We start from the raw sequence: 23792 nt of genomic DNA, 5'->3' as shown, positions 1-23792 counted from the left end.
GGAAGAACTACGTCACACAAATCCTTGTACAGCTTCTTCCTGCTAACACAAGATAAATATTCATAAGAAAATCGAACAGACAGGAATCGCACACTAGCGACAACTTCTCTAAAATAACCAAAAATGCGTCCGGATACCCTTTCGGTCGAGACAACAGAGTCCGGCAGTGCATTTCCGAGCCTTAATTAGCACACAGTACGCAAAAATGGATCTTTTACATCGCGAACAAAAAGAAATCTGCTGACTATCTGTCATAGAAATAAATGCCCCAAACCCAGTCCACCGTCCTTCACCCGCCTAAACAAACTGGTCCGGCTACATCGTTCCCATTCTGCTGCCCACACAAAAATGGCAAATATCCGTTGCAGTCTCTGTACGTTCATCCTTGCACAATGCAACACTTGCATCACGTACCACAGCTTCGACATAAAAAAACATTGCACACTGTGGCCCTGGCGAAAACTGACAATTGTTGCCCTTTCCACCCCTCCACCTTTTCCCGCATGGCTTGAGTCTGTGCCCTCCAGTACGATTCGCTATCGCGATAACTATCTAGTGGGACTCCCAAGTACTTTACTGGTGTTGTCACCCATGACATGTTTGCGAACTTCTCGGGCGTCGTTGGCCATTCTCCGTGCCAAAGCCCCAGGGACTTTGACCAATTAACTTTACTGCCGGAAACCTTTGTGAATTCTTTTACAGACGACACGGCCTCGATTAGCCCTTCGCGATTCACTGCGAATACAGCCACATCGTCCGCATATGCCAGCAGCTTAACCTCTGCAGCTTGCAATTGGAAGCCACGAATTTTGCCGTTTTCTATGATATTTAAACACAGTGTCTCGATGTAAATGCAGAATAGCAGAGGGCTGAGGGGACAACCCTGGCGCACCGATCGCTGCACGTTTATGGGGGCCCCCAAACTCTTATTTACAATCAATCTTGTTGTGCAGCTTCGGTACGCCATGGCCACTCCGTCGCGAATGACGGACCCTACATTCACATGGTCGAGTATGCAGAACAGGATTTCATGTGAGACACAATCAAATGCTTTCTCCAGATCCAACTGAAGGATGGCTACACAACTGTTTGTGTGACGGCGGTGAGATCGAAAATTTGACGTGGAAGCGTTGGAGGCTCGATTGTGCACATCGCGTTGCCTTCACGCCTGCTCTTGTGTTCCTCGGATGCAAAGGCGTTCGTTATAGGGAACCATGGAGGAAGGAAAGCTTAGGAGAGGAGGAGGAGGTAAACTTTATTTAAAGAAGAGGTCGTAGGCGCGGGGTGGGTTGACGTTCCCGTCCCCGCGGTGGGCTCCTCTTCTAGGCCGGACGCCAGGTGGCCGACCGACGATGTCGTTCGGCGACCTCTTCAGCCGGCTCCGTGACTCGGAGTTGAACCTCCGGGTCGGAGCTGAGCAGCGCGGCCTCCCACTGAGATTGGGTAGAGAGCTGCAGACTCTGTGATGGCTTGTCTTGATTACATGAGTATAGGATGTGTGGTGTGTCTGCCTTTTGATGTCCACAGAGAGAACAGACAGGGCTGAACTGCTCTGGGAACCATATGGAGTACATGTACGGATTAAAGAAAGTGTCTGTTTGAAGCTGCCGCCAGGTGACTTGTTGTGTTTTACTTAGAGATCGATGTGGTTCTGGGAAGATTTGTCTTTCTTTCTTGAAGTGGGTAGTAATTTCTTTGTAAGTTGTCATCCGCTCCCTGGCCGACCTGAGCTCAGGGCAGCGCACCTCCCGGTTAACTACGAATCCTCGGGCAAATTGGTGCGCTGCCTCGTTCCCAGGATGGTCCGAATGGGCAGGGACCCAGATCAATGTGATAAGGCGGGTACGGGAGATTTTTTGTAAGATTTTGATGGCTGCGGAGTGGGCCCTTCCTTTTGCAAAATTTCGAATTGCGGTTTTAGAGTCGCTAAGGATGTATTTGGCAGTGGTGGAGGTAATGGCTAAAGCTATGGCAGCCTCTTCGGCCTCCTCCGGAAATTTTGTTTTATTGATTGTCGCCGATGCGAGGGGAGAACCTCGATGATCGGCAACTGCCAGGGAAAAGGCATCTCTGTCCGCATGTTCTGCCACGTCCACGTGCGCCGTGTCTTTCTGTACTGAAAATCTTTCGTGTAATTTTCGTGCCCTAGCCCTTCTTCTGTCCGTATCGTATTCTGGATGCATATTTTTTAGGCAGAGGACGGACTATTAATTGCTCGCGCACATGTCTTGGAATCGGCAAAGTGTGGGCCCGGATCCCTTCATATTGTATTCCTGCTTTTTTTAGGACGAAACGTCCCGTTTGAGTGCTTGATAATCGTTCGTATTGTGCGGTGACGTGTGCTTCCATCATTTCCGCTAAGGTGTTATGAATTCCTAACTTTAGTAGTGTTTCATTTGGGGTATTGCGGGGGAGGTTAAGCGCAATTTTATAGGACTGCCTAATTAGTGAATCCATGTCGTCTCTTTCTCTAACTGTGAGGGCGACGTATGGTGTAGAGATAACTCTGCTAAGAACGAAGGCTTCTACTAGTTTCCTGGTCTCAGCTTCTTTAACTCCTCCACGCCTATTCGCGATTCGTCTGAGAAGGAGGGAAATTTGGTTGACGGTGTTTTTCAGTTTCTTAATTAGTGTGTCGTTTTTTTTGGTTTGACTGTATGAGCATTCCCAAGATTCTTAGTGTTTCCACTTCTTGTACGGTTGCACCTTCCGCGTAGATTTTGATCGCAGGCGCTTTATTCTTTCTTTGACGCTTTGGGTGTAGAATGAGTAATTCAGATTTCTGGGGGGAACACGCGAGTCCCGCGGCTTGCGCCTCCTCTACGACTACGTCTACCGCTTGTTGTAGCGTATCTTGTATCGTGCCAATACTCCCCTTGGTGGTCCAAAGGGTGATATCGTCCGCGTACAAAGAGAGTTCTAGGTCTGGGATTCTTGCGAGTTCGTGTGCCATTTTGATTAGGGTTATATTGAATAAAAAGGGGGAGAGGACCGATCCTTGCGGAGTTCCTCTATCTCCTAAAGTGAAGGTGTCGGATTTGATAGTGCCAATTTGAATTTTAGCCGTCCTATCGGAGAGGAAGTCCTTGATGTAGTTAAACGTTCTTGCGCCTACATTCAGCAGTGAAAGAGATTCTAGGATTGCTTTGTGTTTAACATTATCAAAGGCTTTGGTTAAATCTAGGGCTAGGATTGCCCTGGTACTCCTTTCTTGCTCATGAGATAGGACTTCGTTTGCTAGTCTTAGCATCGTATCTTGTGTTGATAAATGTGGTCTAAAGCCGACCATAGTGTTTGGATATAAATTCTCTTTTTGCATGTGGGACTGGAGTCTGTCTAGTATGACGTGCTCTATCAGTTTTCCTATGCAAGAAGTAAGCGAAATAGGTCTGAGGTTTTCGAGCGCGAGCTTTTTGCCAGGTTTTGGGATGAATTTAACGATGGCATGTTTCCAAGACGCTGGGAGTTTTCCCTCCCTCCAACACTCGTTCGCAAAGTCCGCGAGGGCTGTGATAGAAGCGTCGTCTAGATTTCTGAGTGTCTTATTGTTAATGCCGTCCTCTCCTGGGGCGGATGTTGTACGTACCTTAAAGAGGGCTGCTCTTATTTCCGCCATTGTTATGTCAGCATCTAGGATGGAGTTAGGCTCTCCGTTATAATCGGGCAGGGACTTCGTCTCACGGGTTGTGCAGAAGTATTTCTGCTGTAGCGTGTCTATAATATCTTGATCCGTGCCTGGGTCTATGTTTAAAATTTTGGTGATTTCCTTTTTAGTGGTAGCCTTGTTGGATTCCGGATCAAGGAGATGCCGCAGAAGATTCCACGTCTCCCTCGTGCCTAGATTGCCATTCACATTTTCACAGATATGGTTCCACTGCTGTCTCGCTAGTTCTGCGGTGTGGTGTTGAATTTCTTTCGTGAGTGTGACGAGCTTAGGAGAGGCCCTGACGTCATTTTTTTTTTAAAGCCGGCGCGGCCGCGCCGCGACCAGACGCTGCAACGTCTCTCCTCCTTCTTTACCCTTTCTCCGCGACGCTCACGTACCTAGGGCCCTTAGCAACGCTGTTGCTAGTGGCCCGAGTTTTCATAGCAACAGCGTCGCTGTTGCTAATGGCCCGACTTGGCTAAACCTAAATTTTGACGTCACTTCCGCCACACTTTCTCCAATGCATTGAGAATGGCAAGGGCCTCTCCTAAGTTTTTCCTTCCGAAAAAAAAAAATACGGAGAGAAGAAGCCTTGTATTCCTTCTAATTGCACTTGAGCTACTTTACCAGCGGTCCCGTTTACGGTACCGATGAGAGAACTGATGACTGCTTGGTTTTCTTGAACGTACCTCACGAATGATGTTCAACTTTACGAGAAAACTCACCCTGGCCTTGTATTTTATTTCATCCGGCCGCAGCGACTGTGTTTCGATGGAGACGAAACGCTAGGCGCTTAATTGGACCATATGTTTGGTCCGCATTATGCGATAAATAAAATAAATAAACTATTGTGCGGTACGAAAGTGTCTGGTGGCCCCCATTACGGCATCCCTCATGCCTTGTACCACTTTGGGACGTTCAACTCATGGACCATATATACAGCGGCACTTAACGAACAATAAACAGCCAGGTTAAAGGAGGACAGGGAAATAAAATGCTCACACAGGTCAGGACTGGCGCTAACTAGCAACTATTCATTGTTTCGTGATCGTCAGTCAACCGACAGACGCGAGTCAATAGAAAGTGAAACAATAAAAACGGCGGGCTCGCTTGCTCCATCCTGTTTTCCCGCGGGAAGCAGCACGTGTCAGTCGTAAGGGGAGACGGTTAAAACGAAGTCGAGGACATGTGAAAGCTGGCCTGAATCTCTAGGTTACCGCTTTCAAATCTCATACCACTGTCATCGAAAGGAGCCTAGAAAAGGGAGTTTTGTCATTCGTTGTGCATAACTGAGACGTGCAATGCATAGCGTAGAGCAGCGTTTGGCCACTCTCCGCTCATGCTCAGTCACAGCTAGTTGTGACTGAAGGAAACCAGGAATACGCAAAAAGGGATATTTTTATATTTCTTGCGTGCTTCCGCTGTTCTTTGTGACCCTTTACGGCGGCGAAAGCAAGCTGACCTTCAACAATGTATACCGGGTCCGTGCCGTGTCCGAAAGAATTGCAGTAGCTGCAGCTGCAATGATGTGAAGAAAACAAGTTCATCTGTGGGGATAAATGACCTTGTTGTCGGGAAATTCACGAAAGTCGGGTTATTTTGAGATTATGTACTATGCGAAAACATTTTCTTAAAATGTCACTGGTCGTAACTCGTGACCCAAAACATAATGATAGCATTGGCTTATTTCAGAACGAACATAGACACCTGTGGCATCCCCCCCCCCTCCCCCACTGTTATTTTCTTCTTCTGGTTTGAGGCAACAAGACCGGGTCGCTGAGCCTGCTACATCGAACTAAATAAATACATGCAGCTTGTTCCACGAGGCAGGATGTGGGAAATAGTTCAGTATACAAATATTAACTTAAAAGAAAAGAGAACAGAAATGGAGTTCGGGATAGGTCGGGGCCATCACTTTCTCGGTCGGAGACCTCGAAAGCTGCATCCGGCATTATTTGCCTCGGTCGCTTCCACTGTTGTTTTAGAATTTGTTTTATCGGTGCACCTGGGAGAACCTGGGGAAAACTATGCCAAGGCTTGGCTACAGGGAGGCTTGGTGACGAATATTAGAAAATCAGCGCGAGGACTGAGACACTGACGAAAATCTTAAGGCATACAGACTCCGACTGTCACCTCATTTTATCTGTGAAGCCGGCAACACTTTTAGACCCGCCAGGGCGCGCGATAAATGTGATCAATAGACAATATTGCAATGATTACAATCGTTTCCCAGGCAAAGACAGGCGCACGAGGAGAAAGCTACAGATTGCATAATTTTATTAAAGACAACGTGGCGTAGCTTCTGTGGCTTAATTATATCTGAGTTTTCATATTGTACTTTTAAATCTCCCCGAGGAAAAAAGAAGAAATCACAAATTAAATAATGCATAGGGCCGCTGGGCAAAAAAAAAAAAAAAATGTAGTTTATTTTAATCGCTTGCATTTTTTTTTATTTTCCCCACAAACAATTTTTTGTAGTTTTTCTTTGAAAAAAAAAAAAAAGAGTCCAGCATTTTTTTTCTCTTTCTCACTTAAAATTTCTCGCTGTGTAGAGTTGCGAGCCTTCCTCTTATCACGTACACTGAAAACGTCCAGATAAAGGTAAATACGGACCAGGTTGCGTGCAGTTCTGCGTACGAAGATGTATATAAGAATCATCAACAAGATATATCTGCGTCGTAAAAAGGAATTATCGTTCATTGGCACCCTAACTCGCATAGAAGATAATGGCTCAAAAGGGAGCTAAACGTATGTAGCACACAACTCCCACGCTATACATAAATCAAAACTACGTACCTCCGGACGGCGTCTTGCCTTAAACGACTCTTTCGCATTCTACTACTATATGGCCGGTTATAGCAATTTGAAGGTCGCGGAATTTGCAAGGCTGTGCTCGCATACTATAAGGCCGGACTGTGATTGGTCGGAGCCAACTTGTGGTTCCCCAATCGCGATACGACAGCAGATGCGGCAGCCAATCAGGTACTGTTTTCTAAAGTGGGCAAACGATGATTCGCCGGCGCTAGCTGAAGTAGTCTCCCTGTGCACGATGAGGCAATTTTTTATTCAGAAGCGCAGAGATGAAAGAAAAATGGTCGCCTGGTACGATCTTCGATCGTCTCCCCGGGCTAGCAGCAATGCTGCGCTGCCGTATAAAATGGACTGAACGCCTTCTCTGGAAGAATAGAGAGAAAGAATAAAACAAAAATGGGAGCAGATCGACTAGGGGTAAAGACGGTGGACCCAGGGATATGAGCGAATTCCTTGGAGTGAGCGCTCTATTGTGCCGAGCGAACGATAATTAAACGACGTTCTCGACCGAGACCCTGTCAACTGGGGAAGGTCGCCGGGGCTTTTCGTTGAGTTTCTGGGCACGGCGAGTCTCGAGGAATGTGATGAAGCAGTGAGGAAATACGTCTCTGGACGCTGCCAGCACAAAGAAGAGAGAAATGCTGTTCTGCAGTGCAAGCAAGGCGTCGTCAGCAGTTTGACCACTTGAGGTCACGGCAACGATAGTGCGAAATTACGTTGCTTTTCTCAACGCTAAGGTGGTCCACAGCGGTTTATCTGGAAAAACAGCGTGACTGGAAATATACTTTTGCTTATGTCCTTCTTGATACTTGACTGTGAGCTCACTGTTAAGCAAGATACAAGGACACATTGCAGTAGAAAGGATAATGGACAGGCGGATAACTCTTAACAAGAAAATAGCCGCCGGTGTGCTTAGTGTTTCCAAGTCATATAACGCTCGTTGCGTGCAATGTCGCTCTAAGACACGAATGTCGTGTCTGTACTCTCGGAGATATTTTTTTCCCCTTCTCGAGAAAAATATGCTTAGTTTTATTCTACTCGACGCACTTCGTACAAGTTCGCGAAGCTCAGCTATTTTCTCTTTTGCAGTACTCAACCGCCCACCCATAATGGCCGGCACCAAAAAAATAAAAATAAAAGAGAAAAAGCAAAAAAGAACCGAGGTGTAAAGAATAGAACAGTCAAGCAGCTATGTGCTTCTTGTGGAGTGAAGCCTTCATATATTCTTCCTATTGTATTCTAATATTTCATTAAGAAAACTAGAGTACAGGCAAGTGACTTCTAGAGCAGTCAAAATAATACAATTCATTTAGTGATACTTGCCACATTTAAACAATAAATAACGTCCCCAGCGAACTATAGTTTTAATTTATTGCAAAAACATTGTCGGTTTATAATTCGTCGCCCACTGCTACAGACACAGAATGCTGCATATCTTTCTCTTTCTCGGAACTTTTTTTTTTCGCTGCCAATTTTATATCCTTCACCTTTTCAGTCAAAAATATACAACAATTAACTTAGTGATACTTGCCATATTTAAACAATAAATAATACCCCCAACGCACTATAGATTTAATTTATTGCAAAAACATTGTCGGTTTATGATTCGTTGCCCACTGCTAGACACAGAATGCTGCATATCTTTCTCTTTCTCGGCACTTTTTTTTTTTTCGCTGCCAATTTTATCCTTCACCCTTTCTCTCATGATGCAGTCAAGGTGTCCACCCGCAGTTACCGCGTCATTGCTCAACCTAACATTACTCCTAGTTTTGCTAGCAGTGACTGCACCAAGTGAATAGTAAGCTATAACGTCGTTTACAAAATCGGCTTAATGCTTCCTTCGGTGAGGGCTCATCGGGCGAATGAGAGGCTTAATTTCCATTGACGCCCGCAAAAACTCACTCTGCTGACGCGTTTCGTCTCCCGCGCTTGAACGGTGTTGGTGGCGCCAGCGGGAAAAACCGCAGCGCGGTCAGATTTTCCCGATCAGGCGGCTTCACGCGTCGGCTGCCAGGGGCCGCCACCGGCGCGCCAAGGAAAACTACGTCGCGCTGCAGGGGCCGCCGTGGTTTCGCTTGTCTGCTCAGTGCCGGCGGACGACGAGTTCTCGCGGTGCGGTGGTGATAGTTGTACGATTGCGGCTCGTGTATTACGACAGGTCGAGAGAGGATGACGAACGAATCACAGCTTGCAAACGGCACGTCGGCGGCGGCTTCGGATCTGTACCCGCCGCCGCGGCGGGTACAGGAGAAGGCGTACGTCCGTAGTATGACCGAGTACGAAGAGATGTACCAGCGCTCCCTGAAAGACCCCGAAGGATTCTGGAAAACGATCGCGCAGGACTTCTACTGGAAGCACCCTCCGCGCAAATTCATCGACTACAACATCGACGTGCGCAAGGGACCCGTGCACATCCGATGGATGGAGGGTGCCAAGACCAACGTCTCCTACAACCTGCTTGACCGCAACATCGAACGGGGCCTCGGCGCCACAGTCGCCTTCTACTGGTAACCTATTAGTGCACTGCGGCTGTGTGGAGAAACAGCTCGGCGCACAAGCCCGCTGGCTTTGTTCGTTCTGCGCTTGACAGTGTTCTCATTGTGATTGACAGTGTTCTTTCTGTGTTTAATGTATGGTCGTCGCGTTTCGCTGGCTATACCGGCTTGTTCATCTGCTACACAGTGACACAACTGTGCGGTAGCGTAGTGCGCCGGCCCGTAGCAACCTTCGCGTCTCTGCCTCGCGCGTGTCTGCATTGCGAAACAATCGCACTGTCATACGGCATGCGTCCTTTTCCCGTGATCGTTGCTGGGACGAAAAGGCTGACGCGTGCGCACGTGGGGAATTGATTTCGTTCTGTCATTTTCCTGATTCATCAACTCATGCCCGTACAGGGCCTTCCGGCCGATCGTAGATTTATGAATAATGTAACTCGCCGTACGCGAACTGCCGCCCGATTGTTTCTATTCGTAATGCGGTGCGCACGGCTACAACGAATATGAGCTTTAAATGATCTTCAGTAGCTTCTGGATGCACATGTCGAAATGCTGGTGAAATGATTCGTGGGTTAATAGTATGGAAAAAAGACTGTATATGCCTGTTTGGCTGATTATACTGCTGCCCGGAAGGAAAGATAATTAATTCAGCTCCGCATGCGATTTCTCCTTGGTCACGCTATACGAATAACTGTCTCCGATTTAGTGATATGTATGCTTGCTCACTGCCTCCCTAGGGAGGGAAGTTTGGGATTAAAAAAGCGGCCGTGAGATCGTTGTGGCGTATCCACTGGGGAAGACGTCTACCGCGTATGAAACAAGCTTAATTATTCACGCCAAGCGAAAATGTTGCAATGTGTACGCATAGCCTATATACTTCATAATTATCCTCGTGTAGGCGATATACCTGAGTGAAATGATCTCCCTAGATGAGGGCCGCACCTCATCAAGAGCTTATTGCTGCTTCAATATCTCAGACCCTCCTTCGACGTAAGCAGAAAATAAAAAGCGAATTTGGCCGGTCGCCCATCGGGCGTGCCCCGGCTCCTTCTCAATTTAGCCGTGGAAAATAACGTGCGCCTCGTGCCTTCTTAATCGTCGGCACACACAGTTGAGTGTTCGTGCTTTTTCAATCGTTTCTGCGCTGCATGTTATTGTCGCACGTCTGTCGGTCAAAGTGCTGTGCATGTTGACCTTGCTCCGATTTCGACCGCTTTTACTTAACTGGTTCGAGCTGCGGCTTCGGCCACCTGTTACACCGCCGCGACAGGACTTGCGCCACGCGGCATTGACCCATCGTCTCAGTCTGGAGAGATGCCGGCACCGGAATTACGCGTTGCTTTATGCAAGCATTTCCTTGCTCGAGTTCTTTCATTTCTCAGCAGCGCCCATTTCCCGATTTCGAAACGCATTCTGTCAGCAATGCGGTCGGGGCGTTCCTGGCGCCGCTACCGAAGCTGGCTTCACCGCGTGCGTGGTTGCCAAGCTGTGAAGCAAGCTTGTCGGGGGGGAGGGAGCTTGAGGCGCGAGGCTCGCTGTGGAACAGCTACGTTCCATTCAATCAATTTTCTCGTCTTTTTCTTCTTTTTTTTTTTTCGGAGAAACTGGGGTGTAAAATTAGGTGAAAAATGGGTATTTTCCAGAAGTATTTGAAACGAAAATATTTTTACATCGTTAACGTGAAAGCGCTGTGCAGCCATATCGGAATGTCGAAAAAAAGACATCGGCTGTTGAAAGCCTCGGAAATTTTGCCAGTAGGTAGGGAAAAGATGACATGGCCAGGCATGGTTGGTAGGCACTTTGTGTGACGTCACCAGATCACATGGTTGAGTTGGAATGGCCTGCCAACTCGGACAGCTCCCTTTGTATGGAATGATGAGATGGAGATCAAATACGCCGGGATTGTGCCCCCCCCCCCCCCACACACACACACACACACACACGTTTGGAGTCTCGCAGCCTCAAAACCGAATGGTCGGAATTGTATTGGCGCTCAGTTCTCGCACTCACGCGTATGTGTCGCATGAAAGTCATATTGATCGTCTGTCATTTTTATTTATTTATTTTATTGACGGAACGTTCAAGTTGCTGGCGAGAATGGCAGCCTGAAATAGCGAATCTTAGACCTGAGTGGGGGAGTTTTCGATTGCGGCTTGGCACATCACTAGTGCATGGCGGTATCGATGCGTCGGTAAATTTCTGAAGTTTGGAAACCCCATTGTCCGAGTGTAAACGTTCCGTCGGTTTTCGGGCACTGTGTTCGTTTGCCCTGGGCGATTGTGGGGTTTGAGGGAATCAAGAACGTAGAAATATAATTAGTGCTTTTAGCGGGTACTAATTTCGCCGTTATCTGGTTACCCTCATGCTCTTTTGAATTGCATGTCTTTTTTTTTAAATTAATTTCGGAGAAGGAAAAGAACACTACTCACGGAACACAGACTTTAAAAGTGCTACAATCTCTTGTTTTCTGCTATGATAATTCACATTTTCCTTCCTATATATATTTTTTTCTTTACTGCATTCGGTTACGTTTCTGACCCGCCGCGGTGGCTCCGTGTTTAGGGCTCTCTACTGCTGATCCCCAGGATGCGGGTTCGATCCCGGCCGCTTTTTGATGCATGGAGGCGGGAAACAAGGCGCCCGTGTACTGTGCAATGTCAGTGCGCGTTAAGAAAGCCGAGGTGGGCGAAATTTACGCAGCCATCCACTATGGCGTCTGTCTCATAGCCTCAGTCGCTTTGAGACGTTAAACCATATAAACCAAACCGTGCATTTGGTTACTCTTTTTTTTTTTTTTCGGTCAGAATACGGAGCATCCCTCAGGCGAGAGGAACTCTACCTCATGTTCATTCCTTTAGAGTTTATAGCGCATGCATGGCCCCAACCTTCGGTGTAACTGCGTTTAAGGCTGTATAGCGAAGGCACTGATCGGAGCTTCACACCTAAACTCTCTTCTACGAGCACGTGTTTCTCCAGCTGTCGTACAACCCAGTGTCCAACAGGCGGTGCCCTTGGACCTCTTTTTGAAAAACTTCTATATACACGGTCGTTTAATTGTTTTCGACAGAGGCTGTGCACCTATTACGCGCAGGGACGTTCAGCCAGGAACGCGATTTCGTGTGCGTTGTGGCACTTGTGGCGTGTGGGGGTGAGAGAATGACATATCGGAGTGACGATGTGATTCTTACACCTGCCGCGCGTGCGCAGGGAAGGCAATGACCCTGACGACTGTCGCGCCGTCACGTACCAGCAGCTGTTGGAGGACGTGTGCCGGTTCGCCAACGTGCTCAAGAGTCGAGGTGAGTGCGTTCTCTTTTTCACGCTGTAGTGAGTAATTACTCCCCGTTCACTCCCACTCCGAGGGATTTATCAGCTTGGTCGGTATGGTATACTGCCCCCGTCAGGCGACGGCGGTCCTAGTTCGACTCTTGGACCAGGACGATGCTTTTGTGAAAACTGTTAGCGTTCCTTTGTAGACGTGTGGCATGCGCTATGGAAGGTCTCAGTGTGTAATCACTCCGTTATTACAAATGTACTGCACCTTGGGGGATTCCCCTAAAACGGTGCACTATCACAAAAATGGCGCCCACTCAATCGTGTACATTGTCCCACGAGCTTGTTCGTCTTTGCAGCTAATCGTTGTGTGTCTCTTCCGCAGGTGGTGGTGTGCGTAAGTTATACGGCTCCGAGCCTTGTTCGTAGCAGTTGCGTCTTCGTTCCGACTGCAAGGGGTAGTATATGTAATGCGACAGCCAACTAAAGTTTCCTGCCTGGAACCTAAAAGCACGTGAAATGCGGAGCTTTATGGTTTAGCCGCAGGGTGCGGCATCACGTCTACTCCTGCCTTAGTTCAGGGTACCTGGAAAGAAATGCGAAAATATAGCGGATGGCACGTCAGACCGCTCTGTCAGGCAAAGTCTTCCATGTGATGGCGGTGGCTACTCCGCTGAGCCCGTGCCTACTCGTCAGCACTCTTGCTTCCCTTTTCGAAGACGCTTCTACCACTGCAACCTGACGCAGGTTTACGGCGGGTAACATGCATGTTATGTGCTTCGCAGGCCTCAAGAAAGAAGACACGGTGGCCCTGTACATGCCCATGATCCCCGAGCTAGCGGTCGCCATGCTGGCTTGTGCACGGATTGGTGTCATTCACTCTGTCGTGGTATGTGCACCCTCATCTGCGCAAAGAGGAATGACAGCTGCATCCATGTTTTGACCATTGAGGGCCCCCTGTAACGGTTAATGCCAAGGCCGGCAAATAACCATCATCTTGGCACAAATATGTTCAATCCAATTTTGGTGGCATATCGGGATGCCTCCCCTTTTTCCCTCTCAGGCTATGCATATGAAAGATAGCCAGAAAAAAAAAAAAATAGCAATGGTTGAGCCTGGTTAAGCCGGATGTGGATCGAGCGATAGCTCTTCGTGGTTATGCGCTATGCTTTTTCGTTCGTTGGTGATATCAGCTTGGGCGCTGGCTTGAGCGACGACTTCTGCAATGCGCTTCGCGAGCCTTATTCTTCGGAGCCTTATTCCTGGTAAGCTGCGAGTCTGCTTCTCATTGTTCTAGAGTTTCCCTGTCTATTACAGGGGTCTCAAACACGCGACCCGCCGAACTGCGTGATGCGAGAAAAAAAAAAAAAATGCGCGATGCGGTTTGCCGGCTCCAAAAACTTCAGCCTTTAATTGTTCTGAAAAGATGTGCCAGTGTCACGAGTCGACTTTACCACTAAAATCGAGTAAAAATCCTAGTCCGTCGCGCGTTATCTATGGAAAAGAAAAGAGCCATTGTCTAATTAATCTGCTCTTTTTTTTATGTTGAGGATTACTGACTGTTATTTATGGCCGTTGTGCATTTTCATTAGCTTCTCGGAGCCATCCCGAAGATGGCGTCCGTCCGGCGCCTAGGCAGAATCGAGCACGCGTGCGCTGCTTTCCTTTTTTTTTTTTTTTTTTTTTTTTTTTTTTTTTTTTCAAGGAACTTTATTGACAAAACCAAATAAAATGTACAAACACTGTTTGGACCGATAGCTCAGTAGGCTAGTGGCCGGTCCAAATACAAATATTACTATCAGGTTCAGCCATAGAGGATCAATGATTGAAAGGAACAGTAATGATATAAACGCAACATTACTGCTACAGTTGCGTACATAGACAAGAATACAGCAAACAGCAAGTAAAATAAAATACCCACATAATTATGAGTACCAAATAAAATCGATAAGCATAATAGTACTACAATGAAGAAAAGAAAAATTAGAAAAAATATGGTTACAAAGTACAATAAAGTGCAAGCGAACTACACCATACACTCACAAAAATTATTGCGCACACGCTATTGCATCTGCGCAACGACAAATACAAGTGTAAAGCATGTTTCAAGAACTAGGCTACATATGGGAATTTCACTAAGAAAGAAATTCAGGCAGAATTTGATTAGACTGGTAATATAGTTTACATGTCAATTTAAAATTTCTGGCGGCTTTTACCTCGATCGGCAATTCATTCCATATTTTAACACCATTGAACTCCATCAGTCGTTCACCATACACATTTCTACATTTGGGAAAGTTAAAATTACAGTTAGATGCCTGCCTAGTGTTACGCGAAGGCTGGACAAATAGACTTAATGGAAGGGGGGAGTTAGTGCTAATCATATTGTTGATCACAAGCGCAACTTTGTAGTTACGCAAGGTTAGGTACGATAGTATATTGTTGGCATCAAAAATGTTGCTGCTGGATTGATCAAAATTACTAGTTGTTATTGCATTCAATGCCCGCTTTTGAAGACGATGTAAAGGCGACAAATATGTTTTATATGTTTGACCCCAAGATTCACAGCAGTAACTGATATGTGAATGGAAAAACGAGAAGTAGAGGGAACGTAGTATATCGTAAGGAAAATAGTATCTCGCCTTAATGAGCGTGTGGCATCCAAATGCTAATTTTTTGCATACGTTGTTAATTTGTTCTTTCCAGTGTAAATGGCAATCAAATATAACCCCTAAATATTTAAAAGAAGAAACTGGTTCTATTAACGAGTTACCTAGAGTAAGTGTAAATGTATTGTTAATAGTCTTGTGTCTAGAGTGAAAGATTATATACTTAGTTTTGGCAATGTTCAGCGTTAAGCGATTGTTGAGGAACCAGGAAGACAGCATTGTCAGCTCATTCATTATGATCGTCTGAATTGCCTGAAGAGATTCCCCAGTAACCACAAGAGTGGTGTCGTCTGCATACAGTAGTACTTGAGAAAAGCGTAGCACTTGCGGGAGATCGTTGAGATAAAGTGAGAACAACATGGGACCCAAAACAGAACCCTGTGGCACACCACAGGTTACATCGTTGACATCTGATATAAAATCATTAATAAGCACTCTTTGCTTACGGTTAGATAGACAGCTGTGAAAAAATTTGGACGAGTTATCGACAAAACAGTAACTTTCCAATTTCTGCAACAATATAGGATGACATACCGTATCAAATGCCTTTTGAATATCTAAAAAAACAACAACAGCTATTTTGTTCTGATGCAGGGCAGAATTAATAGCTTGTGATAAAGTTAACACTGCTGTGGAAGTTGACCTATTTTCGACAAATTCATGTTGCTGAGGTGTAATGATATTATTGTTGTCAAGAAATGTTTTTACTTGTTTTGCTATTAGTTTTTCGAAAAGTGTATTAATCACACTTAGTACAGATATCGGCCTGTAACTACCTGGCTGGTTACGATCTCCTGCTTTATATATTGGAACTATTTTAGCAACTTTCAGTGTATCAGGATAGCGATTATTTTCTAGGGAACGATTGAACAAGTGGCAAAGGTAGGGGCAGAGGATATCTATGTTATCTTTGACTACCCTTGATTGAATGCCGTCAAGACCGGTTGCTTTGTTTACTGCCATCTTACTTACAACAGCTTTTATGTCTTCAGTGGTAATAGCGCGAAAATGAAAATGTTCGCATACAGTTGTTGGTATAGATGAACTAGATAGCGATAGTGGGGATTGGCTAGAAAGGCTATTACTAATGTTAGTGAAGTATTCGTTGAAATCATTAGCAACTTGAAGAGAAATGCTATTGGGGGTGACCTCTTTGTGTTTATCTATACCAGTTACATTTCTAACTATCTTCCATAGTTGTTTCGTGTCCCCTTTGTTTTGACTAACCAGTTTGGTATAATACAGTTTTCTCGATTTTCTGATCATGGCTACTGACTTATTCCTGTAATATTTAAACTGCGTTCGGTAATAGTCATTTACTTTGTTTTTCTTCCATTCATTGTACCATGAATCCTTTCTCTTCAGGACGTCAAGTATATCCTGAGTTATCCATGGGCATACAGGATCTTTGTAGTTGCGTTTGACACACTCCCGTGTTGATTGGCCGATTGCATTTTTGATGTACGAGAGAAAATTTTCAAATTCAATATTTACGTCGTCATCATTACATATAGTACTGAAAGTAATGCTCTTAAGTATATTTCTAACTCGCGTGTAATCAATACGGAAAGATCGCTTTGGATGATTTTGACTAGACGGTGACATACAGGATCGGGGCAAGAACATAAATGTCGGACAATGATCAGCAATCAAAACATCACACACACCTGCCCGAAAATTCATATCAAGGTTACACAACATATGGTCGATGAGGGATGCAGTTTGACTGGTTATCCGAGTTGCAGAGTTGATGACATTTTTAAAATTGAATGATTGAAGAAGAAAAACGTAGTCGCTGCAGTTGTCTGATAATAGGTCAATGTTGAAGTCGCCACAGATAACAATGGAATTTTTTATACTCGCATATGACATCAAAATAGTTTCCATGTCAGAAATGAATTGTGGTATTTTAGAATTCGGAGGACGGTAAACCACGCCAATTACGGGGCCACACTGAAGTTTAATGAAAAGAGCTTCAATTGCTTCGTTGCTGTATTTCTTAATATCGGAGCTACAATAATGTAATGCAGTTTTGACAAAAAGGGCAACACCACCGCCACGTGAACTGCCAGACCTTGATAGTGACAGCATTTTGTAGCCGGATTCGGCCTCTCTTAACCACGTCTCTGTGATAGCAATCACGTCATATGTGAATGAAAACTGTGACAGGTACGCTAGAAGATTGTCAGAATTTTTGCGAATGCTTCGTACGTTGCAATTTAAGATAGATAAGTCATCGTGCGCAAGCCTGGCTTGCTCTATCTGGGAAATATTGTATGCCATCTGTTTAGACAACTCTGCTCAGATCTTCGACGCATGTCACATGAAGTACCTTTGTTTTGTCTGCTTTTCGCATGAGGATTTTGCCGTCGGATACCCAAGTATACTTCCATTTTTTTTCTCGTTTTGCTGCAAGAGCTTTTCCGAGGAGCAGTTTATTCGCCGGACAAAGGTGTTCATTAATGAAGATGGGGTCGGGATCATCAAAACCTAACACAGACGTATTTAGCCGGCATTTCTTAGCTGCTCTCAGGACACTGTCCCGGACTTTCTGGGAAGTAAACTTCACAATGATATTTGACTTGCTTTTGTCTTTCGTTGGGACGCGATGTATAACTTCTATGTCTGTTTCTTGAATGTCTGATTTCAATGAAGTGCAAATGGTTTCCATGGTCTGAAAGAGGTCTTCCTCCTGTTCTAAGGGAATGCCCTTTACCTCCAAGTTTTTCTTTCGACTGTATTGCTGGAGGTCAATAACCTCGCTCCTTAACTCCTTCAATTCTTTACCAAGACGGTTATTTTCCTGTTTGAGCTCGTGATTTTCATCCTTTACAGAAGCAAGTTCTGTTTTCAGCGTAATCATCTCAGTCCTGAATTCTTCAAACTTTTCGTTCATGAACTGCACCGACTGTTTCACAATTTCCAGTTCTGTCTCGATTATTTCTTTCAAGGCCTCTTTCAACCTTTCTTCTTTGCCGTCGAAACGAGCTTTGAAGTCTGCTAATGCCTTGGCCAACTCTTTTATAGTCGTAGGTGGCTTGTCGCTCATTTTGTTAGCAAAGTAAACACTAATGACTAGTAACACTAAAAACCAGCACAAAAATCAAACACACTTAAAACACCCCCACTTGGAGCAGACCAGGAGCTAAAAATTCAATCGCTAGGGAGACAACATACCTGCGTAAAAACGTAGAAAGCAGATAAGTCGCTGTGCTATCCTGCAGGCTGCCTGGTCTGCTCCGGAGTGATGATCCGTCCAGGCCGGTGTGGCTTTATATATGGGCCATGTCACGTGGTGTCAGTGTCCTTTCACGAGTCGCGCAGGCGCGGCTTGCGGCATATCCGAGGGGCTCGTAGTCGCATGTGTGAAGTACGGCAGTATCCCGGCTGGATGGGCGATGCACTGGTCGTCGGCGCCGATGATCAATTCGTCGTAAACCTGGCCGGAGGCGGCTGCGTAAAAACGTAGAAAGCAGATAAGTCGCTGTGCTATCCTGCAGGCTGCCTGGTCTGCTCCGGAGTGATGATCCGTCCAGGCCAGTGTGACTTTATATATGGGCCATGTCACATGGTGTCAGTGTCCTTTCACGAGTCGCGCAGGCGCGGCTTGCGGCATATCCGAGGGGCTCGTAGTCGCATGTGTGAAGTACGGCAGTATCCCGGCTGGATGGGCGATGCACTGGTCGTCGGCGCCGATGATCAATTCGTCGTAAACCTGGCCGGAGGCGGCTGCGTAAAAACGTAGAAAGCAGATAAGTCGCTGTGCTATCCTGCTGCCTGGTCTGCTCCGGAGTGAAGAATGGGAGTGGTCTGGGGACGGAATATTTTGGCGTAGTTTTGTTTGATTTATTGTTACGTACTGTTTTTATTTTCTTGTTTCTGTATAGTTATTTTCTGGCTCCTGGTATGTCGGACGAAATTCCGCGATGCGGTTCGCATATCAGTATGAGTTTGAGACTTCTGCTCTATTGGCTCGCTGTTGCTTCGCCATCGACAAGCTATATCCGCTAGGCGATCTAATGGACAGGAATCAATCAGCCAGGGTTCTTGGATGCCTATAGCTACTCGATCCTAGGCCATACGCCGACATGTTCGTACGGCTTAGTTAAAGCGGAGCATTATATCGATGTGGGGTAGTCACTAATTATGACTGGTAGCTAGATAACGTGGCAGGTGAGGCCTGTATGCTAACGTCGCAAGATCGCATGACCACTCTGTATAAAGAAGCTGCCGAGCCTCTCTCTCTCCAGTCATGGATTAGAAGCCGAGCATATCGGATTGTGATGGCCGCAGTTTTGCGCGAAACGTCAGCGTCACCAACTAATGGCGGAATCAGACCGCCTAGCGGATATAGCTTGTCGATGGCGAAGGCTTTTAAAAATTTCAGTTTCAAAATAGGTTTGAAGATTTTATCTGACGGCGATCTTTCGGGTGAAAATCACGCTTTTTGCGCGTCAGCCATGCCATGCCAGGGGAAATTTTTGTTTTCTCCTTACTGTTCTCAGTTCAGTTCAGTTTAGTCGTTCAGTTGTGTCCGACTCTTCGTGACCCTATGGACCATGTCACGCCATGCTTTCCGGTCTCTCACTATCTTCCTAACATCACACAACTTCATCTGCAGTGCCTCGAGGATGCCATCTAACCATCGCGTTTGCTGCCTACCCCTTCTCCGGCGACCCTCAACCTTTCCCAACATCAAATCTTTCTCCAGCGACTCCTCTCTTCTCATCAGATGACCAAAGTAGCTGAGCTTTAACTTTAGAATTTGACCCTCCGATGAGTAGTCAGGGTTTATGGTCGACAATATCGACTGATTTGATCTTCTGGCAGTCCAAGGAACTCTCAAGAGTCTTCGCCAGCACCACAATTCAAACGCGTCAATTCTTCGGCGGTCAGCCTTTTTCACAGCAACTCTCGCATCCATACATCACAACTGGAAAGACCATAGCACGAGTTATACGGATCTTGGTTTTCAGACTAATGTCTCTGCTCTTTACTAAGCGGTCAAGGCTAACCATTGCTCTCTTTCCCAGAAGCAGGCGTCTCCTAATTTCATTGCTACAGTCTCCTTCCGAGGTAATCTTGGAGCCCAAGAAGTGAAAATCTGTCACAGCTTCCACTTCTTGTCCATTGATGCTCCAGGACTTGATAGGGCAAGACGCCATGATCTTTGTCTTTTTAATGTTCAGTTTAAGCCCAAACTTCTCACTCTCTTCTTGCACGCGCATCAGAAGTCTCTTGAGTACCACTTCACTTTCTGCCATTAAAGTGGTATCATCCGCGTATCTAAGGTTGTTGATACGTTTTCCAGCAATCTTCACTACAGCTGAATACTCGTCCAGACCGGCTTTTCTCATGATGCACTCTGCATATAGGTTAAATAGGCAGGGCGACAGTATGCAGCCTTGCCTCACTCCTTTCTATTTCAGTATATGTATTTTCAGAGACAGAAGCTCGGCAGCTTCTTTATACAGAGTGGTCATGTAAACTTGTGACGTTAGCATACAGACCTCACCTGCCAAGTTATCGAGCTACCGGTCGTAAGTGACTACCCAAATCGATATAATGCTCCACTTTAACTAAGCCGTACGAACGTGTCAGCGTATGACCTATGATCGAGTAGCTCGGCATCCAAGAACCCTGTATGATTGAGTCCTATCCATTTCTCCCACCTCAAATGAGAAGTCCAAGTTGGCAGCTCCTCTCAACTTTGTGACAGCATACAGTATTGTTATGTCGCACTACCCATCGACCTGCCAATTACTATCTAAAAAGTGGCTCTGGCACTTAAGGTCAGAGGTCATGGGTCAACACTGATGTTACTATGCTTTGACTTTGAAGATTTGACCTGAGCCTAACTGAAGGTCAAATGCCCTGCACATAATGAAACTCGGCTTTTGCGATGAGTAGAGATACTGCTCTTAAATGAAGAAACGGATCGGGATAATGCCCTACCCACTTCTTGCGTCACAAAGCTGCGTGGTTTAGCTCCGGCTGCGCACTTTCTCTCCTGTCATGGTCGAACTGAATGGGAATGGACCCGCTGCTGCCTTCGTTGCAGTTTTCCTTCAATTACTGGCTGTGATGTTTTATGGTAGGCCAATGACAGCTAGCCCCTCATTCATGACGTCGCACGAAGCGTGTGACTTCGTAAGGCTGTATGCGGGCGAGAAACCGGCAGCGTCTGCTGCCGGTCAACACAAAATTGTGAACATAATAGTTATTTTTTAAATATTGGCTCACTTTTTAAGTTTGATTGCCCTTTTAACTGTCACCATTCAAGCATCATATCAAATATGGTAGTAACCCGCTTTGGTGGCTGAGCGGTTAGGGCGCTCAACTGCTGAACTTAAGTTCACGGGATCGAATCCCAGCCGCGACGGTCACTTTTCAATGGAGGCGAAAGGCTAGACTCCTGTGTGCTGTGCAATGTCAGGACACGTTAAAGAACTCCAGGTGGTCGAAACTTCTGGAGTCCTTCACTACACAGTCTCTCATAGCCTGAGTCGCTTTATGACGTTAGACCCGAAGAACCAAAAATGAAACCAAATCTGATAGTGACTTATTTTCTATTAGCAAGACAACATTGAATTGCTCCATCTGTAACACAAAGTTTTAGTTGCTTGGTGACTAGAGGGGTCTTAATTTACGTCTTGCTGACATCATTTGTATTTTTTCTTTCCTGACCGCATTTTGAGATCGTTAAATGTGTAAAACAGCTTTTAAGGTGCTGAAGTGCATGCTGTGGCTTGGTGTACTGACATTGCCTCATCTTTTGCTACCTCCATGCAGTTCGCAGGTTTCTCATCTGACTCCCTGGCTGAGAGGATTAAAGACGCCAAATGCAAGGTCGTCATCACAGCAGGTGAGTAAGCCCTTCACTAACTGCATCAATTTTATCAAGATCTGTTGTAGTCATTTGACAGGAAGTGAAGGATTTAGTGGGGGCTGGTTATGTAGAACAGTTTGATTTCAAGATGGCCTGTTTCACCTTCCCATTTGCCTTTCATTGAGTAAATATTCTGTTGATTAGCAATGCATAGCTGTTGTACTACACTTCAGCCAGTGTGCTTTTCATTGCATGAGAAGTACAGATATGAACAAAAGTACAGAAAGACAGATATGAGGCTTTAAATTGATGGTTTCACCTATTGTAACAGTGCTGCTTCAGCCATGACACCATGCATATACAAAAGTGCCTAAAACTTATGACTCACATAATAGGAAGCAGAGCTGGCACTGGTAACTGCTTAGATGTGATGTCCATTAGGTACTTCCAAAGCCTTGGCTTGTGTGTAGCAGCCATCTTTGGGATGTTACCACACAGGTTATTAGAGTGTGTGGATATTTTCTGAATGTTGCCCAACCTGCATCTACATTTGTGGAGTCAGTGTTTCACTGAATGATGCCCTTCCACTCTGAATTTCACAGATGGTGTGTGGCGAGGGCCAAAACTCATAAACCTCAAGGAGATAGTGGACCATGCTGTTGTCAAAGCCAAGGAACAGTGAGTACTTCCAGAATTGTTTTTTCACTAGCTAGACGGTAGCTGATGTCTTGGAACTGTTGTGCTTCCCGACACCATGGCATATATGACATATCAATCAATGTGGGACCTATTTTTGTGAATGCCATGGCACAAATCAGATTCTGGGATCAAGTGTAAAGCATGCCGGATTCACGGTACCATAGAAATTGTCATTGTGAATTTCCACATGTGTAGTTTGCTGGAAGCTTAGCTGATGAGCCTCTTGAGGTAAAGGGATGTGCCTCACTGGAAACCAGGTGCAGAGGATTTTATCAGTGCTGTCGGATGTTCTTTGCTTCACATTGAAACTCACTCTGCAGCTGTAAACCATAAAATGCAATGCAGTACCAACCGTGACTGCATACAATAGAGTCTCAATGATACGATTCTGACGGGAATCACACATTTAAATTTATTATCAGAGTCGTATTATTTCAAAACAGGCCCGAAAAAGTTGTGGACAAAATATACTTGGCCATGAACTTACTCGTTACCCCGCTTTGAGTAACCTGTCATTTTGCGCGGGGCTTTTTGTTTCTCAGGCGTCTATAAACAAGCTTTTATGAAATTCTTATAGAAACAAGTCGCTATTTTATCGCCTGGCACCCAAGACAACACCCACACTCACCTCTCCCATATGGGAAGAACATCTACAACTTGGCCCACTGCCAACTTCGCAAGAGCGTTGCCCCTGCTGGAGATCTCTTGAAAAGATAAACACGGGGAGACGTTATCAGCTCAGCATGAAGCACATTGGAAAGCTGCCAATGTCAGCACTGTGGTCTGCGACAGGGAGGGCGTGATGTTGCCCGCCCCCATGAAATAAGAGAAAAAAAAATATGGTTTTCGAAAGTGGGAGGGAGGGTTCACTACAGTACTGGAACATCGGCCACATAGCGATTACTATCTCTCTCCCCCCCCCACAAACTGCTAGCACTTTTTCGTTGCCTCTATTGGGGAAATTCAAAACCACTCGAGTTTGTATTGTATTTTCCAGATCATGTTATCCGAACTCACATGAAAATATAATGGTTATATTAGCTGCATGAAAATGCATCGCCTCTATGGCTTCGGCTGTGAACAAAAAAACCTTATTGTGCTGAAAAACATATTAAGTGGAATCATATCAAAGAAATTTGATTATCTCCTGAAGGCACACTTTATGTAAGAACATATGTCTACCTCTGCGCGGATTAAGTAGTCAAACAACCACGTTTCATTTCCATTCCATTTTCATTCTTCTTTTATTCTGATTGTGTATGCCATCACACCCTATATGCGATATTGCTACAATTTCCCGATTGGCACTACAATTTATAAATGTGGAAGACTCAAATGAAACAGATTTCTGTGGAGGCCCATTGAAGCCA

The 23792-nt window shown here is 45.6% G+C and overlaps 1 protein-coding gene across 3 annotated transcripts in view; it reads left to right on the top strand.

Annotated features, from left to right (window-relative positions):
* AcCoAS (acetyl coenzyme A synthase) overlaps window positions 1-23792 on the top strand; it is a 57888-nt gene that overhangs the window by 21124 nt on the left and 12972 nt on the right. For 2 of the 3 annotated variants that reach the window (XM_084579189.1, XM_084579188.1), the window contains exons 2-5: window positions 12160-12251; window positions 13011-13114; window positions 21687-21759; window positions 22326-22401. In XM_084579189.1, coding sequence (XP_084435315.1) covers window positions 12160-12251; window positions 13011-13114; window positions 21687-21759; window positions 22326-22401 — 345 coding nt within the window. Of the gene's footprint in view, window positions 1-8519; window positions 8965-12159; window positions 12252-13010; window positions 13115-21686; window positions 21760-22325; window positions 22402-23792 lie in introns of those variants that run through there. The other variant, XM_084579187.1, reaches the window with a different exon arrangement.

This window comes from Amblyomma maculatum, chromosome 9 (genome assembly GCF_055883805.1).
Source record: "Amblyomma maculatum isolate TAMU_Amacu chromosome 9, ASM5588380v1, whole genome shotgun sequence".
NCBI lineage: Eukaryota > Metazoa > Arthropoda > Arachnida > Ixodida > Ixodidae > Amblyomma > Amblyomma maculatum.
Note: the sequence above shows the minus strand (reverse complement) of the source record. Positions and strands in the feature narration are given on the sequence as shown.